The 20,114-nt window shown below is 35.5% G+C and overlaps 1 protein-coding gene across 1 annotated transcript; it reads right to left on the bottom strand.

Moving 5' to 3' along the window:
* Positions 1-1,232: 1,232 nt before the first annotated feature.
* Positions 1,233-6,585, bottom strand: LOC113347676 (aminopeptidase M1-like). The gene is made up of 19 exons (XM_026591349.1): positions 6,332-6,585; positions 6,092-6,237; positions 5,876-5,978; positions 5,324-5,510; positions 5,130-5,223; positions 4,817-4,970; positions 4,596-4,700; positions 4,377-4,493; positions 4,170-4,283; positions 3,802-3,984; positions 3,372-3,660; positions 3,160-3,281; positions 2,983-3,080; positions 2,626-2,803; positions 2,421-2,535; positions 2,272-2,339; positions 2,094-2,168; positions 1,855-1,932; positions 1,233-1,759 (listed from the first exon to the last, which is right to left on the bottom strand). The coding sequence occupies exons 1-19, from the start codon at positions 6,545-6,547 to the stop codon at positions 1,574-1,576; spliced, it is 2,628 nt and encodes an 875-aa protein (XP_026447134.1). The 5' UTR covers positions 6,548-6,585; the 3' UTR covers positions 1,233-1,573.
* Between the last annotated feature and the right edge of the window lie 13,529 nt (positions 6,586-20,114).

Raw genomic sequence — 20,114 nt, 5'->3', positions numbered from 1 at the left:
TCGTTTTCACCCTCAAACAACAAGTCAGCGAACAAGTATTTCATTATAAAAATATAACTCGGTATGGTAAGGTCGGTATGGGTTTTAGGTTTACTCGATCCAACTATGCCTGGTCTACATGAAATCTGTAAACCGCTATCGGACCGCACGAACCAAGTCTAGATCGGGCGGTTCATAGCCGAACCGATCTAGAAATTCACTATTAACAAGGGCAGCTGGAAAATAACCCGACCTTTATGGTTCTATGGTCGGTAGGGTTGAAAACCGATCCGAGACTGTTGTGCACTTTATACACGGCTTCAACTTATACATATTGTCATTATGCGACTCCTTTCCACTAAATCTGTGATTGCGTAAAGCTGTACTGGCTGGGCACCCAATTCTTGCATACAACGCAAGTCTCGACCTCCTTCCTGAAGAATCATCATTTGGGTCGCAAGACCTATCAGTTAACCAGATAACTGTTAAAATGTTGAGACCTTATTTCTCACTCGGTTAATCAAATACTCCGTCCGTTTTAGGAAAAATGATACTTTCATTTTTCCAGTTTGGCCTATTTTTAGGCAAAAATGAAAAAGTGAAAGTATCACTTTTCCTAATACGGAGGGAGTATAACGCTGCTTTAAGGTACACGTGTACAGACAAGATCTATCATCCGTTGATGCAAAAATAGCAGAAACACGTTTCCTACACAAATTTCATCATATTTGACCATCAAATACTACTAGAATAGTACTTCAATGGTACATAGCTGATCATACAAATTGGAGTAGAAGCATATATTTTTGTTATTGACACCTCCAAGAACATAAACAAGTCTCATATACCAGGTCATAAAGCCAATATGCTCGCTGCTGCTGCTCTATAAAGAGTTCGTGTAAGCCAAAACAAGCAAGCTCCTCCAAAGAAAACTCCAGTCGGCCCAGACCTCGCCTGAAGATAATGTAGGCCTAAACGCATTCGCGTAATCTGGGTGCAACAAGATCTTTCTCAGACGGAAGCTGGCCTAGAGGACCTTTCTCCGCCTTAGAGAGGGCATTAGAGCTTAGAAAACTCGGACAGAACACGCAGTACGAATGACTAAACAGCTAGTTGGGACGTAAACAAAATGACCGTGGTACTCCCTTGACACCACGGCATAAGTGCTTGATACAGTTCCAAGCCAGCTAACACATACCTAACCATGAAATTGCAGTGATGAAAGAAGCTTTTCAAAGGCAGGGAGGAAGATATTCTCATATAATGTTTGAACTCCAATATGATCTCCAATATGATCAGTTCACAGATACGGAATCATGACCTAGGAGAGAATTGGAAATAGTAAAGAGTAAAACCGAAGACAAAGCAACTGGCAAGCCCATCTGAACTATAAAGCTGAACATTCGTGAATTAACGAGGACTGTAAAACGTCTTAATCTGTTCGCACGGACGTAGTACAACCCAATTAAGCCATAATAATCAACTATTCAAGGGCTAAAACGAAGGTTTAGTAAAGACTAGATTTATCTGATGCTTTTTATTCAAGGGCTAAACTAGTTTTCAAGTGGTAGTAAATTTCGACGTGTTGACCATTCTAGTAATTTCTGTGTGCCAATTCCTTAATAACTTCAGCAAAAGCCTTTTCGTCACGAATGCTCTGGACCCATTTTGTATTGATGTGAACTCGCTCAAGACTCTGCTTCAAAGTTCTGGCAATGAAAGGCTTCGTGCGGGTGGCAAAGAATTCCTCTACTTCAGCTACTTTGTCGGTTGAAGAGAACTGAAAATCAAGGAAAAAGTTGTATTGTTAACCCTGGGTTTTGTCATTACTATAAAGAGAGCAAAGTAGAAAGGAGACAAGGTCGCGAGATTTACCGGAGAGACAACAGCACCGACAAAACGTGTCACCAAAAATCCAGGACCATAGGTAGTCAAAATGTGATCCCATTTTTCCTGCATCACAGTTATATGGCAAAATTATGCGGGGTATATATATTACTCATCAGAGTTCTGCTAGATGTGTAGTTTGATGACCTCGGGAAAAAAAAAGATATGCTCAAGAAGAGGGATGAAGATTGGTTGTGTTCCATTACTAGTTGGAAAAAAAACAATACCTTAAGCCAACACCAAGCAGTTTCACGCCCTTCCCTGCTTACAGCTAGTCCGAAAACAGTATCTTGACTTCGGACCTGCCACAACAAAAATTAAGATCATTCACCAATCACGCCCTTCTGTAAAAGATTTAGATTATATTACTTTGAAAGAACTCTCTTAATAAACGAATAAAATTACCTCAGGTGATAACACAAAGTTCAGAACTTCGAGGACGATGCTAGGATCTGGACAAGAGGCAAGTGAGCCTGCAACAAGAGAAACAAATTTTTAACCACAAGAAGAACGGCGATATTATAGCTGAATTTACCAGAAAGAAGATTAATTACCTAAAATGCGTGTTTTCTCCTGGCTAAGATCACTTTCTCTATAAATTTTCAGAAGTGCGTCATAGCCCCATCTATTTGATGCAGTAACAGTCTGCATAACTGCAACGTATGCTGCCTACAAAATATTTGGTAACAACAAATAATTATGTGCTTGACAACAGGAATATAAAGGGTAGAAGTAAAGCGACTCTTCTGATTCACTAACCTTTCTCGAGTCAGGGGGGAGAAGTGGTGTGTTCCTATCATCCACAAATGCACGGAAACGTCGAACTGCTTCGTTTAGCGTCAGATCATGTCCAAAAAGGGCGAGAGCAGTCAAGATCTCTCCTCTCAACATAGCATCCAAGTGGCTTTCACCTTGACGTGGCTCCCAACCTAGTCTCCTGTACACAGTACCAGTAGCATACCGTTTGAATAACGATTTTAAAAGGAAGATTATCATTTAACCTCATAGTTAATCACCTATTTATATATATGAAAGAAGAAGGGCACTCTTCCAATTTAATTGTTAATTGAGATACTTGAGTAAAATCCTTTAATCTAGCATTCAGGGTAAACTTACTCCGCAGAACTCTGGAAGAGAGTGATGAAGAATTGCTTAAGGTAGGTTGACAATTCTGGAACAGCGTCAGCAGTGATTGATGCAACTTTGAAACTCACCTGCATTGGTGAAGGTGATTAGGGTGTGAACGCATCAAATAAGGTAATACTTAATATCAAGTGAAGAGGAGAAACTTACAGTGATCAAATGTGACAAGACAGTATAGTCGAGCTCCTTCCTGTACGCACTCATCAAGGTAAACAAAGATGACAATGACTGCTTGCAAGCCATAGATAGGGCATAAGAATCATCCAAAATACCTGTCCAAAATAATAACACGGGCGTCAGATAATCGAACCACAAAAATATATTGTAATACAGCAGCTAAATAATAGTGAAACAAATCTGACCAAATCTATCAGTTGCAGAAAGAGATGAGGCCTCAATGGCATATCTTAGCCTGGCTTGGAGATCATCATCATATTTTACCCTGTAGAAACCAGCTTGGTCAATGTTAAGCTTAATCCACTGCTTGTGGTTCCCTTTCACATCCGAAGACCCAAGAAGTTCCACCACATCCAAAGATTCTGATTTTGACCGCAACAGAAAGTTCTTGTGAGCCTCATATGAGCCACAACATAATGTAATTGGGACAATCCATTGACCATTTCCACTAGCTCCGCTTTGCAAGAATTGTGACTGCAAATTACACAATTGTCAGGTTCCTTAAGAATGTACCTTAAACGAAACAAAAACTTCTGAATTTGACAAAATAAAAAAGGTTCCTTATATGATTAGACACCCAAGGCAATAACAGAAGATGAGACAAAAACAACAGACCTGATCAAACTCCAACTTGTCATCTTTGAGTTGTACGGAAATTACTGGATACCCCATCTGTTTTGTCCATGAATTCATTAGCATGTTCACTGGTTCCCCAGATCCCTCCTCAAGAGATGCCCATAAATCTTCTGTCCTTGCATTCGAGCAAGCAAACTTCTTTATGTATGACGCGAGTGACCTCTGGATGCACGAAAGAACCCATTTATTACGACCAAATATAATCAGCATCAAGAAATATAAAAATGTTTTTGGAAAAGGTCAGATAATTCGAAAGAGTTCTTAAGGTATGATACCAAATACGTAAAAACATTATACAAGAATATGCCATTAACAATGGTTGAAGAGTATCATGAAAACAATCTAACCTGGAAAGGTTCAGCACCGAGATAGCTTTGTAGCATCCGGATAACAGAGGCACCTTTTCTATAGCTTATAGCATCAAAAATCTCATCAATTTCACTAGCATGGTTTATGTCAACCTGAAACATACAAATCCATATCCACGGAAGCATTAGAGATAAGTTCCAGCAAGATACATAGATCAACGTGATATACAGTATAGAAATGCCCACCTCGATTGGGTGTGATTCTGCAAGTCCATCCAGTCTAAGACCATCAGTTGTTTGGTCAAGAAACTGTGTCCATATTTTCCATTCAGGAAACAAGCTATCGGCTGCCAAGTAGCTCACCTGAAATCAAGGATATCAGGATAAATGTTAGTATCTCATCCTCGGGAATTTATGAATCATCATCGCATGCACTTATAGATAGGGAAGGGCCGTGAGAAATACCCATGTCGCAAATCCCTCATTCAGCCATAAGTGTGTCCACCATTCCATTGTAACAAGATTTCCAAACCACTGGTGAGCTAGCTCATGAGCAACAACAATGGCAACCTGAAAAGCAGAATGATACCATTAGTACCGCACTTTCAGGAAAAAAAAAACGAATTACACAACTCCTGAAAAGGCTGCAAATGAAACCTAGATCTCGACTAGGATAAGTCAAGTACCCGTTGCTTGTTAGCAGCTGCTGAATGCTCCTCATCATAAAGCAAAGCAGTCTCACGATATGTGACCAAACCATAGTTCTCCATAGCCCCAGCAGCAAAGTCAGGAATAGCAATCATATCCAGTTTGGGGAGTGTGTAAGGAGTTTCGAAGTACCTGTCCAAGTTCATATATGAATTTAGTCTCCCAATGTCAAAGGCTTAATGAATCCTGAAACATTGTCCAGACTAATAATTCATCAGAAACATCAGCATACTACATAAAAAATATTCAATCAATGAAAGTCAGGAAAAAAAAAAAAGTTACGGCACATACTCTTTATACAGATCAAGCGTCTTCACAGCAACATCTAATGCAAACTTCCCTTGATTTACCTTACCAACTTGAGTGTATACGCGAACCTTGATACCTTCACATATAAACAATAATTTCAGTACAACTTTTGCTAGTAGCGCATTGCTCAGTCAAAGACATAAGGAATCAGTACAAAATTTTGTTCACAATCATACCATCAGGTGTGTGGTCCTCTACATAATCAAACAGACCAACAACAGCAGCCACCAAATAGGTTGACATGATAGGTGATTCCTGGAATGACACTGTCTTGAGATCCCCATCAAGCTTTTCGTCAACCACTGGCATATTGGACAGTGCCACTAGATCAGATGGCACAACCAATGTTATCTTGAATGTAGCCTGTTTACAATACACTTGTTAACGAACTGCTAGCAGGCATGATGCAACTGAACAATCATCACACCTGATATATATTTCATAAGTTACAACGAACTGCTAACAGGCGTGATGCAACTGAACCACATTACACTCTTTCTATCACGTTATCAGATGATTACAAATTTAGCATACACATAACATAGGTTGAGAACCTAAAACTTAACAATCATCACATCACACTTCTATCACAAGGGTGTCAGTAATTTCTTACAAAGTATACCTGCAATCTATAATATTAGATCATATTAAGAAGAAAGCAAAGCACATATTGGGCAATTGAACCCATAATGATGTCAATTATCACAATCTACACTATTAGCTAATACCTTTGCAGCAGGCTCATCCCAGCATGGAAAACATCTCCTAGCATCTGCTGGTTCAAATTGGGTAACAGCCATATTCTTCTTCTCACCATTAATCTCATAAGAACTACAATCAATCAAAAACCCATCACAGTTAGATCAAACAATTACACAATGCTGATACAACCCCACCCCCCCCAAAAAAAAAAAAAAAAACAAGAGAAACCAAAAAATCATTACCTTCTGTAAAACCCTTTCATCCTATCATTCAAAGTCCCATCAAAAGTAACCCCAAGAACCCCTTCACCAAGAGGAAGACTCTCATCAAATCCAAACACAACAATCTCATCTGCTTCCACCAATTCCACCACTGATGGTTTAAAAACCTAAAAAAATCAAAAACCCACAACCAAAATCAAAATCAAAACACAAAAACAAAAACCCACTCTCAAAAATCAACAAAAAAACAAAAATAATTACCTTATCAGAGGTGGGGGTCTTGTAAAACACAGAATCATTGTGAAAAACAAGATCAGCAGCATTAAGAACTAAGAATTTAGTCTCTGATTTGATATCAATGTTGATTTCAACAGTTCCATTGAATTTACAATCAATAAGATCTGGTTTTAATTTCAGATCATATTTCTTTGGTACTGCGAATTTAGGTAATCTTGATTGTCCTTTGAATTGCTCCATTGTTTTTTCTTGGTGTGGGTGTATTTTTTTTTTCTGGAATAGAGTGAGAGTCTTTGACGCGAAGAAGTTGTTTATTATATAGAGGTATTAAGGTTACACGTGGCTGTTGATTATAGCGGATTAAGTGGGGGTTGTGGAGGATCGGGATTCCACCTACACGCCAACTCTTTTTCCCCTAACATAACCTTTTGCTAGGGATGTGCAACGGACGGACAGTTACGGATTGCGGATTAGAGGTCACCCGCGTCCAGTCCAATCTGTCAAAATTGCTTTGAGCAATACCACTTATAAAATAGTAGCAAAACTCATGGCAAATAGGATGAAAGGTCTTCTTGAAAAGATCATAAGTCCTTACCAATCAGCTTTTATACCTGGTAGGCAGATAGCAGACAATATAAATATATCACATGAGATAATACATAAAATGAGAAAATCAAGAAGTAAAAATGGTTTCTTGGGCTTAAAAATTGACATGTCAAAAGCCTTCGACAGAGTCGAATGGAACTTTCTAATGGAGATTATGAAAAAACTTGGGTTTTCAGAAACTTGGTGTAACCTGGTCTTTCAATGTATTTCTACAACTTCTTTGTCTGTTCTTTTAAATGGGTCTCCAACTGAATGTTTTAATCCTACAAGAGGATTAAGACAGGGAGATCCTTTATCTCCCTATCTATTTCTGTTTTGTATGGAAGCTATGTCTAGGACCATTCTAAATGCTGAAGAAAATGGAGACTTGAAAAGAATCAAAATATCCAGATATGCACCATCTGTGAGTCATGTTCTCTTCGCGGATGATTGCATCATTTTTTGCAAAGCTGATTTAAAAACCTGTCACAAACTAGTGTTTCTTTTTAAAGATTTTGGAACAAATTCTAGCCAACTTGTAAACCTTAGTAAATCAGGGGCTTTCTTTAGTCCTAAAACTGATCCAGATAAAATAAGAAGAGTCAAAGAAATTCTAGGAGTAAACTCAATTCCTCTAAATGATAGATATTTAGGATCTCCCTTATTTACTAACAGATCAAAAGTCAAAAGCTTTGAACCTCTAATAAAAAATATGACTAAACGACTAAAAGGCTGGAATGGTCAAAATGTTAACAGTACTGGCAGAACAGTTATGGTAAAGAATGTAACATCGTCTCTTGCAGTATATCAAATGAACTGTTTTAAAATCCCGAAGAAAATTAGTAAAACTCTTTCTAATCTTCAACAAGATTATTGGTGGGGAAATGATGAAAACGGGAAGAATACAAATGGTAAAAAAGGCATCTATTTAAAATCTTGGGAGTCAATGTGTAAATCTTTAGAAGATGGAGGTCTAGGCATACAAAATATAGAAAACTTTAACCTAGCAATGATATCAAAGATGGGGCGGAGATTGAAAGAAAAACCAGAGTCATTAGGGGCTAAAATATTAAAAGAAAAATATTACCCAAAGTGTGATATTTTACATGTTAAACCAAAACCGAAAGATGGAAACAGCTAGGTATGGAAAGGGATTCTTACGGGAGTTGAGCATATTAAGAAACATTGTACATGGGAAATAGGAAATGAGAAACTTATTGATATTTGGGAGGACCAATGGATCCAAAATACCATTGCGCCTCTGCATAAACCAATTGTAGGTACCACAAACTTCAAAAATGTATGTCATCTTTTCACAGTAAATAAAAATTGGGATGAAAACAAACTGAAAACTTTCTTTGATAACACCACAGTTAGTATAATTCTAGATATGCCTATCCCTGTTAATGATGTAGAAGACATTGCTCATTGGAACTTGAAAAGAAAAGGAAATTTCACAGTAAACTTTTTGTATAATTCAATAGATTCTAATAGCAACAACAATGAAAATGGAAGCAACTGGGGAAAGATATGGAGATTAAAGGTAACTCCATCCATAAAGCTTTTCATGTGGAAAGCAGCTAATTCAATATTACCAACAGGTATGAGAGTAGTTGTGATTCTCCCTAACATTAATACTAAATGCAGTCTTTGTAATGAGAATGAAGAATCCCTATCTCATCTCTTTCTTAAATGCAATTTTGCAATTCAGGTATGGATGCATCTAAATTTTGATATAAATTATGTAACAGATGGAAAAACTTGTTTCCATGAATGGTTAAATCATTGGTTTCATGGAAAAAACAAAGGGGAAAGCATATTGGAATGGCCAGAATTCTGTAGCATTGTTATACGGAACACTATTTTATGACCCTATGCATGATGAAACTCTGCAAATTATGGATAAAGAACCTGAAAAACATATTACATACCTAAGTATGAGAATGTCCATAGCCATAACTATGCATATGCCAATAAATACATCTGGAATTGGTTTAACTGTGATGGATTTTACAAGGAAAACAATTGAGGCAAGAGGGTCTTTTGCAGATTCTACTACTAGAGAACAACTAGAAGAAAAGGGTGTTGAAGCTTCCTTCCGGTGGGCAGCTGAATGGAGTGGCTACAATATCACCTTCCAAAGTGATTCAAAACCAACTCTAAAGATGTTGATGGAAACATACGCAAAGGCTAGATAACAACGTTATAACATCAGTGAAGACTTTGAAAATAACATAAGCACTTGTATTAATTTCAAACATATCGTTTTTATTTTAATTTCCATATTTAGCATTAGAAAGGAAGCAAATATAGCAACTTTTTGTAATATTAATTCCATTCAGAACAATTGGACAGGTGAAGGTCTTATTGCTATATTGCATAACCTTTACATTGAAAATTGTCGTAATCTTGTAACAGCAAATGATTCTCATGTTCCTGAGAATCATATTTATCAATATATTCCATGAGGAGTCTATCCTCTTTTCTGAAAAAAAAAATATCAAACCGTGTCCGGCTCAATCACCCGTAGATTTCACGTCCGCGGATCAGCGGATGATACGGGTCGGATACTGATTAACCGTGGATTTGGTCAAAAACAAAAACAAAAAATTGGTTTTCAGTAAGTTTGAAATGGTAGCTCTCTCTCTACTTCTATTCTTGAACTATTGCAAAACAGTCTCTCTTCATCTCTTGGTATAGGAAATAATTTGTTCTTTGCTTGAAATCCATAGGTGAGTGTTACGAACAAGGCAGCATCAGCAAAGTCCTTTGTTTGATCGAAGTCATTCTATAAGAGCAAGTCTTATGGTGGAATCCAAACTATTCCAAGTGTGGAAAAACCATGGAATGTCAAGTCTAGTGGCTTCCAAGTTGGGGTCTTCCACAGAAAATCCAAGCAAGGTTCCACGGTTTCGCGGAAGGGTTCGTGGAATCCATCTGAACGCCAATAAGAATAGCGTTAAACGCAATTAAGAATTGTGTTTTTTTTATCCGAAGATATAAAATGAGTTGTTAAAATCTAACGGCTGAAAAAAAAAGCTTCATTCTTAATTGCGTTTTTTTAGCTCCATTCTTAATTGCGTGTTTTTAGCTCCATTAAGAATAGCGTTTCTACTATTTCACCATTACACTTGCGCTTCCATCCACATTTCCAAGTATTGAGATGGCGTGGAAGATAAAAGATGGATGGATTCCACCATAAGACTTGCTCTAAGGTACCATTAGATTACATATGATCATATTTTGAAATGGTCTGACTTGTAAGCTTTATTTCATCTCATACAATATTTATGTGTCCGTGGATTCTATTAGGTTGCATATGCATTTACAGTAAGAGTTAACTTGATTTCTTTTAATTCAGATTTGAATAATTGGTGGAGGGAAAGATCAAGATATCTTTGGTGATTGATCCCTGTTTATATTTCCGCTGAGAAGAAGAAAGATCAAGGAAACAAGTTAGGCACCAATAAGATATCAAAATTTCTTTGTACTCTGCGGTGCGGGTGAATCTGCATATTTCAAAGTCCAGCCGCAATCAAACCACTAAAAGTGCGGATTTGAGAATCCCACCCATGTCCGGCGCATAGACCTTGCGGATTGGATTTCACCCATAATTTTGTGGACGGATATGGATGAAATCCGCGGTTCCGGACTTTTTGCTCACCCCTACCTTTTGCAGTTAACTTATCCATAATGAATGACCGCAAAATATTATCCCAGTGTGGATGTGCTCAATTCTATATTCCCTGAAAATGTTTTTTGGGAATGGTAGTGCCTTCACGGTACCATGAGTAAGATTAAACCTTTTATCTCATGAATAGTGGGGTAAGGGAATTTTATTGACTCTTTGTGAGGCAATTTGATTCCTGGGGGAGGGAATGTCATACCAAAAATCAATACTAGTGTTGATAAAAAATTTAGAGTAAACGATTTAATAAATCATGACTTCATAATTCGGGATACATCAAAGTTAACTGTTGTGTTTGATCAACCCTTAAAAGAGAATATCGAAGAAATCTCTCTCAGTATTGTACCTCTAGACATAAGAGGGTGTAGATGGCATCTAATATTGTAACTTCAATACTAAATCTACTTATTCCTCCCTAAATGTTAGTGGTGACAACATGAACTCTGACTTATGGATGGCTACGTGGAATTGTAAACTACTAGCAAGAATTCAGTTGTTTGTTTGGAAAGCTTTGAAAGGAGACTTTTCAGACAGAGAAATTCTTCACAAGCGCATCCACATATCTAATTAATTGTCCATGATGCAAGTTTAAATCTGAAAAAACTATACATACCCTAGTAACCTACAACTGTCTTACTAGAGTTTGGAGACTTGGAAATGTGCAAACTACTATGTTATAAAATTTACCGTTCACCAGTGGGTTAGATTTTGGCTTCAGATCCATCCTTATAAGATGCGTATGATAAATCTGAAAACTTCCCACTGACTGCGTGCTTGATATAGTCCACCTGAAATGACTTAGTCCATAATGGGAAATCAGAAGAACCGGCTACCATTCTAGCAAGACCAAAGTTGATGATTTTGACCTCTATAAGAACCCCATCGTTACAGGGAATATCTACAATCTATCCACCATAACCAGTTTCACCTTGGGTGGTTAACCCAAGGATTGGACCAAGATAAATTCCTATGGTGCTTGGAACCCAAATCTCTATATGGGTGAACTGGTTTCATTCTTAGGGATTCAAACCATAAATTTGTTTATTCTCAATCAACCTATTTAGTATGTTTTTCTGCAAAATAAGCAGAGACTCGAGCAATTAAAGATGCTTTGTTGATGGATTTGGAGAAGAGACTTGATCGAATCATTGTCGAGAATGATGCATTAGCTATTTTGGAATAAATTAACAAGAAGACCTTCATGGGAGACCATAAAACCCATTATCTGTTACATGATATTGAAACCCTCATTGTCAAGCTTAAGTTTATGTCATTTGTATTTGTTAACCACTTCACAGATGGGGTCTCTCAGGATCTAGCTCAAAGTCATAAAACCAATGCAAGTCATATGGCTTGGTCTGTACCCCTATTTAGCTCATTCCCTCTCTATGTACGGACCATAGGGCTAGTCATGTATAATTCTTTGTTTGTTTCTTATAAAAATAAAAAAATCATCCACAATGAAGAAACAATGGTCAATGGTCCATACGAATGAGGGAAGCTACTATGATGAATGAAGGAGAAGCACATTATACGATAAATTATTATCTGTTCCACCTAAAAATGTGGTCATATATATATTCCCAAACGACTACAGTCTGCGGTGTACACTTGTTTTCCTCATAAAGAACTACCAGTCTGTCGTGTATCCTTCTTTTTTATCCTCATAAACGGTTGAGAATCTGTCGTATATGCTATTTTTCTTAAATGGGCAACTGTTTATCGTGTAGTCTCCACTACAAAGAAGAAGGAGTGTAAAAATACCTTGGGAGTGAATATGTGATTGCTAGTTTCCGCTAATTCGATTAAATCGGTAGTGTATCCTTCATTTTGAAGGGGTGACACTATCCATGTGATTTTCTCTCTGACCAACCACTATGGTCTTGCATTTTTCTTGGTTGTTGCTTACATATCCAAGAAAAAAGAGAGGGACATTGCACGCATTATGGGAGAGGAACTTCGGTTATGCACAGAAAATGGAAAATGAGTTCCCGTGTCAGTCAAATTATTAACCTAGACCATATGGATACTCAATTTCTGTTTGCAAGGAATAAACACTCATAAAAAGCGCAGGTTTGGAATTTCTCCTTCTTTACTCCATCTTTTGTTTCTCTCCCAATCCTCACATACCTTTCTTCCCTTTTTTGATTTTGAAGGAGGTCTTTCTTGATTTGTTGCGCCAAATCAAAAAGGTTTGTTATATAACTATAGGTGGTTCTATTGCATTTTTCAATTTCAAATTATATCCATAAAATTACCAAATGTAAGTCATTCTACTTTTAGGGTTGTACTGAAATTATTTTGACAATCATGAAATTCTTGATATTAGGTTGATTAGCTATATTATATATGGCTCAATAAGAACATTAGAGAATATATATAGTTAAAAATATGTGATTAATACTTGTTTTATGATGTATCTCTTGCTCAACGTTGAAAGAAATGGTTATGAACTACTATTCTATTGGTGTTTAATGTTGATTGAATTATATTTTGGCCTCAAAAAACATGTTACGTGTTAAAAAACCTCACTATTAGATGAATCGTAGTGGCGAAGTGAAGATAATAATGAGGGAAGTTGATAATCACAAATGGTATTAAAACCGATGACACCTGTCAAAAATGGGAAAATATATTGATCGACTTGGTAAAAAGTATATTGGTTTCAAAAATTAACAACTAATGTCAGAAATCAAAGTTTAATTCATGAGTCATAAACAGTTGAATTTCAAAGTGATCGATGTTATTATAGAAACCCTGGTAAATGGAATATAAATTATCTTTTGTATGTATAATATGTTTGGTATCAGAGAATTAGTTTTAATGAATACAAGTCATTTTCATTGGAAGAGATCAATTGGATTCCATGATATCTTACAGGGGTGTATTTTATTAAGAATTATATGAAAAATTAAGATTCCAAAAATTTCAGGGTATCCAATTCAGAATATTTGACTCCATAAGAATTCGAAGTATCCAATTTATTTAGATTTTTCCTAGGTAGGCCGGGCTCGACCCTTTATTTTCATTTTATGTTGTTTAAATTTATTTTGGTGCCAATACATAAAAGGAACATTAATTTTTTCGTTAGAGATTATCTTATTAAGTATGCAACCCACTTCTAACTGTGAAACCATTTGTATGCTCATATTAATTACATAAATAGGTATATAGGTACTAAATGCATAATCGTTTTTTATTTCATATTAATAAGTCGTACTCATTAATAAGCATATGCGTCTAGCCTCACTTTCTTATCTTTGTCCTCGTAATTACCTCTTTCAGCAACCTCGATAGGTTTTTTATCTTCGTCAATTTGTACTAATTTAGGCATTTCTTCATTACTTTCTTCTTCATCTTCGATATATTTCTACCTCCCATGATTAACTTTTCGGACATTCTCCCATGAATCGTACATACTGTACTGATTAAATGCTAAAATTGAAGTGAGGTTATACAAAAAAAAATATAAAAGTTAAATGCAGTATATCCTAGGGAAACGTAGTTTCATGATGCTTCAACATATTTGTGCCAATTTGTATTAACATCGTTAGCAAATAGCGTGATATAAGATACAGATACGTTTCGAGTTTTAATGATGCTTTCTGAATAACAATCTTAATTACTTCCATTGTTAGTGTCGAAATTTCAAACTTCAAGAAAATATACACGTGAAATAGTTATCCTCGATAAACCCATCTTTAAATCTTGATCCATACACACATACAATTTAATGATAACCTACTTAGCTTTTTTGCAACTTTGGTTATTCAGGATGGCTGCGTTCACCTCACTTGTGAAATGAAAACTAAAATCCCAATCAAACGGAACTTGTTCTTAAATTTTGAGCAGCTAAAGCATTTATTTAACTTTACTCATAGTTTATAAATATAGATATATTGTGTATGAAGGTGCAGACTCATAGGTCTAATTTTAGGTGGTTTATATATTTTTCATTTTAATGCCAGAAGATATCAAGTTTATGCATTTTAACTTGGCTCAGTAAATGATTTCACAATGACGGTATGTCAGCCTATAAAATCAAATTAATTTAGAGTATAAGAATGCAAGCCACATACCGCCTCCTCCATCACTTCTTTGCTTTCCTTGGAAAAATTCAAAATATGTACATGCATCAAGATTCCCACCAGCACCAAGTGCCCCCTTATCTCCTAACCAATTTGCAACCGAGGTGACGTCCTCATGGAGTAAATATTCGTGTTTACAATGCACAACTCCACACCTTCCATCAAACCATCAACCGTTCTATAGAAGGCTTTCGAACAATCAACTTTAAAAAAAATAATTTGAGCTTAGCTTCACCATGATTCTTCGAATCAAACGAAACCATTAGATATGTTAAGAAAACGAACTATGGGTTCCACAAAATCAATAATCGGTTTAGACAAATCATCTTAGACTCCAGGAATATTAAATTACAGATATCAAATGATTAAGAAAATTCGAAGATTTTATGTAGCATAACATCTGAAACATATGAACCAAGTAAAGTTAAAGAATTGTTACCACTATATTAATTACTCCATTATATACATCATAATATGATTCCATATATAATAGAGCGGTAGAACTCTAGGATTCTCGTCAGAAATTATTTGGGTTAAAATTTGGAGAAGAATGGATTTCTTCGAAATTTATTCGTCGTCCCATAATACACAGGCCAGAGGGAGAGTTAGTTTTGGCGAGAGGGGCCAAGGCGTGATCTCTACCGTCTAAATTTACGGACGATCTATACCGTTCTTTATCCCACATACATACACATCACCTTTCGTTAGAATATTGATGGGTTGTTAGGAATCCAGGACTTTTGCGGAATTTTATGCATATTATAAGGAAATATATATATATTATTTTCTTTCACAAATCTGAACTCAAGGGACAAGACTTTTGCGTAAACTCTCATATCTTGCTCATAATAGTATCACAACCACCACTGCTTTCAACAGCACCACCACCACCTTTGCCACAAGTACCTCCACAATCACAGTCGGCACCATCACTACCAGCACCTCCTTTACCACCACAACCACCAATATCATCGATCCCTACCTCCACCATCAATGCCTCTACCACCAACACCACTGCCATTTCTACCTCCACCATCATCGGTCCACCGCCATAACCAACACCATAACTACCACAGCGACCACCGCCACTAGTACCACTGCCACCTCCACCGCAAATATATACGCATTCAAAATAATTTTTACATTAGAAATTAATATGTATTATTCCTTAAGTTTCCGTAGATTATATTCCACAAGTATTTTCTAGATTTTGTATAAGTCCTCTGGATTCTGCAAACCATAATACATTTTTATCCATATAATTCGTAATCCAGTACACCCTTGTTAAACTATAAATATTGTTTTGGAGATATTTTTTTAAAGAGATTATAATTATGTCAAAAATTAAATTATAAGAAGCAATAGTTTTTATAAGTTATTTCTCAAGTCATATTATCTGGACATAGCCCTAATAGGGAATAACAGTACTTATTGAAGTGTATGTATAACAAATACCTTCTATGTATTTATAAAAATTTCCGGTTATTTGATGACCAATAATTATCCAACGAATGTTCAAGATTGACATTTTTATTCGTTTTGATAAGGCTATATGATAATATCATAATTTATACTACCTCGGATGCAATTATAATAATAATCTAAATGATTTGTATGTGATTAATCACTTCTTATCGTCCTTATATTATCACAACATTAACTTAGTTTCGATGTATTTGTCATTGCTTCATTCATTTTCAATCAAAATCATCAATATTGGTAAAAACGAAGTATTCTGGAAAAAAAGTGTAAGAATGGTGAAAATTAGAATTTTATCAAGATAGAATTGAAAGTAAACTATTATCAACCACCCATCCACTTACATCCCATTTTATTTTAGGCTAACTCTTATCTTATTAGGCTAATTCTTATGATAATCAAACTTCAAGAAAAAATTTGAAGCCTTTTATTTCTTATAGTGATTCAAAATAGAATTGTGTCTAATAGCATGGTGGAGAGGGCACAATAATTTCGTTCAAATAATGTTGTCATTTGATCAGATTACTTATGTGAATTGAATGGCTTATATTTCCTTGGGAATCTCGAGGCGCAAAAATGATTTCCCTGCGCTAAACCATTAGATGGCTTATATTTAGACGGTTTTGCACACTTTTCACCTTGACTTTTTTGAATGTTAAACACCATAAGACTCAGCTGTAGTAGCAGTTTTATACAAATATATTTACGTTATTTGATATTGGATAGGTATCCTTTATCCCATAGGGTATTGGCATTACCATATCCACTTCAATATGGAGAAAGTATTTGATAAGATGACATGATGATTTCCCATAATGATGGGAGATTTTCAAAAAAATTACCTAATAATCGACATGATATGCAAATGTTCGACAACTTTCCATAATATTGCAGAATTTGCACAAAAAAGTATTTAACAGGCATTAGGATTTTTCGGAAATTTAATGTTGAACAAAAACCCAAATACTCAAGTAATTACGATATTTTATGCAGAAGAACAACTTAATACAACATAATTGGAACTCAAATTTCCTTTATTATAATAGAAAATCCAAATCAATGATCTAGGCAAATGTAAGATAAAGAAATAAATAAAGATCAAATCATCTTTGGATATTAACACTTCAATTAACTAGATCCCGACACGATAAGGATTAGAAAATGTCATTGTTGAACGGTACAAACCTCGTGAGTGTCAATATTATACGCACAACTCCATTTTCCACGTATTCTGATCCAACAATTTCATACAAATGTACAAAGTGGGGTACAGAAACAAAATATGACATCGGTAATGGGAGTTCTACCTGCCCGACGATTCGAGTTCCGGTCGATGTTCCAACCTCGCTAAACTCTCCATCACGAATAACCTCTAAGCTAAAAACCGACCCTTGGTGTATCTTCTTTGGGTTTAGTCGAAATATGTAGTACATATCCCAACTTGTTGGATCAGGTACCAAGGGAGAATCAAAAACGTAAAATTGGCCCGGTCTCGGATCAACCCACATTGACACAAAGTAACTCTTGAAATCTTGTGGGGTTCTTCTTACAATTGGTGTGGTTGGATTTTTGGTGTCGATGTTGATTGCCTTCACTATGTGAACCACCAAGTATAAATCTTGATCCATTCCTTTCTCCATCTCCATCTCTATCTCTTTTCCTTTCTCTCTTATTTCTTGCACCCCCATATTCAAATTATTTTTATTGATACAATGGCTTGTTTTTATTTTTCTCCTAAAACTGGACTCCGGCCGGTATTTATATAGTGTTGTGTAAAAAAAAAAAATAGTTTTAGAAAATTATCTGTGCCTTTTATTTTTAGGATCTTTTCGTATTTATTTTAGATTTCCTATGACTTATCATTTATTAAAATAATCATACCGTATTTGAATCGCAATAACTGATAATTAATTTAGTCGATCAGCCATGATGTAATGAAAATCAGCAGTGGATTGTTTACGGAATCCATTTGAATTACATCTGAAAGGCTAAGTAGTATCTAAAAGTAAATGTAAGATTCAGATAACCGGAAATGTATTTATTCTGATAAGAATTTGGATGTCGAAATTTCTATCTGAAAATATAATTAATATTCAGATACAAAAGTATTTGCATAAAGATTATTTATATAGGAAATTTCTTAAAGAGCCATAGTTATCATAACTTAACATTTAAATCCTACTGAATACGATTTATAAATTATTTAAAGAAAAATCGAATAAAAACTATAATGTAGGGCAGTGTAGTCAAAATCGCTCTCCAAGGACAATTACTTTTTGAGTAATAGCTACAGAATATATGACCGAGGTGATTTCAAATTCCAAGCCATTCCCGATTTTTAGCGATTAAGGCGGCCGATTTTTCCAATTTATACCGACTTTTGAGCAAAACGAGTTAACAATTTTACTGAGTTGGCCGTGCATGCACTAAAATCATAAAAGAAATTTTTCATAACCCCTCATATGGGAGTTATAAAATTGAAAAACCTCTAAATACATTACAAATATAACAGATTACACACTTAATTACACGATGGTGTAATTTTTTTTATTTTAATAAGGTAAAAATCATAACTTATGAGCAGCAATATATAAGTTATTAATAATAAACTCTGAGTATTAGACAGAGTTTTGGCGATTTCCAAGTCCGAACTTGTTTCTTCTTGTTCCAAGCTCCCCAACCGAGTAGGACCGAGGGACGATTTCAACTACTTTGACGTAGGGTGCCCAATTCAAAACCTAAGGATGTCGAGATAATTGCGTAGATCTTCTACCTCGGATTATTATTTTTCTTAAGTTTTTCAATCACTAAAGGAAGAAAACATTGATAAAGAAAAGGGCATAAGAGTCTTATGCCACCCAATAGGAAGAACAAGGGAGGAGCATGAGGCGAAATGATTTGGTCAGTAGAAGAACTTTGAGCTTATTGATCATATACTTAATGAGTAAATCTCTTATGTACTAACTCATATATAAAAACTGATCTGGTCAATTCACAAACTGGTTGATTTCGAGATGTTCGCGGATACTTTTTGTAAGTTTAGTATACAAATTGATTTGGAAAGTTCGTGAATTTATAGATATAAAAGCTCCTAAACTTTGAGACAATTTATTCAAAAATTTATTTAGACAATTCACTAACTGATTTAGTCTTTCTGAATTATCCAACTCTATGATTTTTTGATGGTTCACGAACAACTTAACCATTTTTCTTGGGATAACCACTTGATGCACATAGCTTATATCGATAAATACACAGATGCACAATCTTCTTTTTAATTAAAGATAAATTTCTCACATGCTTACATGATCAATCGATATTAGGAAGTTGAGTTTACTTGGAGTCAAAGTAATTAGTAATCATCAAAACTAGTTCACGAACTCAGGTTTGATTGTAAGTTGACTATCCTTGATCAACATTATAATAAAGGACTCTCTGCATACTAGAATCTCAATCCTGGTACTTGTATGTTCTAGTTGGGGCTAGAACTATCATCTAAATAACTAGGGTTTATCTTGAATCTGTATTACGTTACGAGTTTTAAATTCTTCACTAAGGGATTCGTGATTGTTATGATTTCCGGAATCTTATCTTGGTTATCGTAGTTCTTGTCTTTATATTCTAGGGTTCATCTCCTCTAATATACGACCATTCAAGAACTATTGATCAGAGAATAAGATTGATGGAATTTATAAACTTTTTTCCTCGCTCAAACTTTATAATTCCACAAATTCAATTAGGCATCTCTATAACCTTTTGAAGAGAGTAAGCTTTACTAATCGTTGAGGCTGATATCTTGTTTATCCTTGATATCCCTCATAAGCAAATATATTTTCATTACATTGATTGTATATATATCTTTCTAAAGGAAATCGATAGGCTATTAAAGGCAGAATAATTAAAAGTCTTCATTATGGATGAAACCAGTGCACAAGGTCTTGCGAGATCCAAGAGACTTAAGGAGCAC

This window comes from Papaver somniferum, chromosome 2, assembly GCF_003573695.1.
Source record: "Papaver somniferum cultivar HN1 chromosome 2, ASM357369v1, whole genome shotgun sequence".
In the NCBI taxonomy this organism is placed as follows: domain Eukaryota; kingdom Viridiplantae; phylum Streptophyta; class Magnoliopsida; order Ranunculales; family Papaveraceae; genus Papaver; species Papaver somniferum.
The sequence above is the reverse complement of the archived record's forward strand: the minus strand, read 5'-3'. Positions and strand labels throughout refer to the sequence as shown.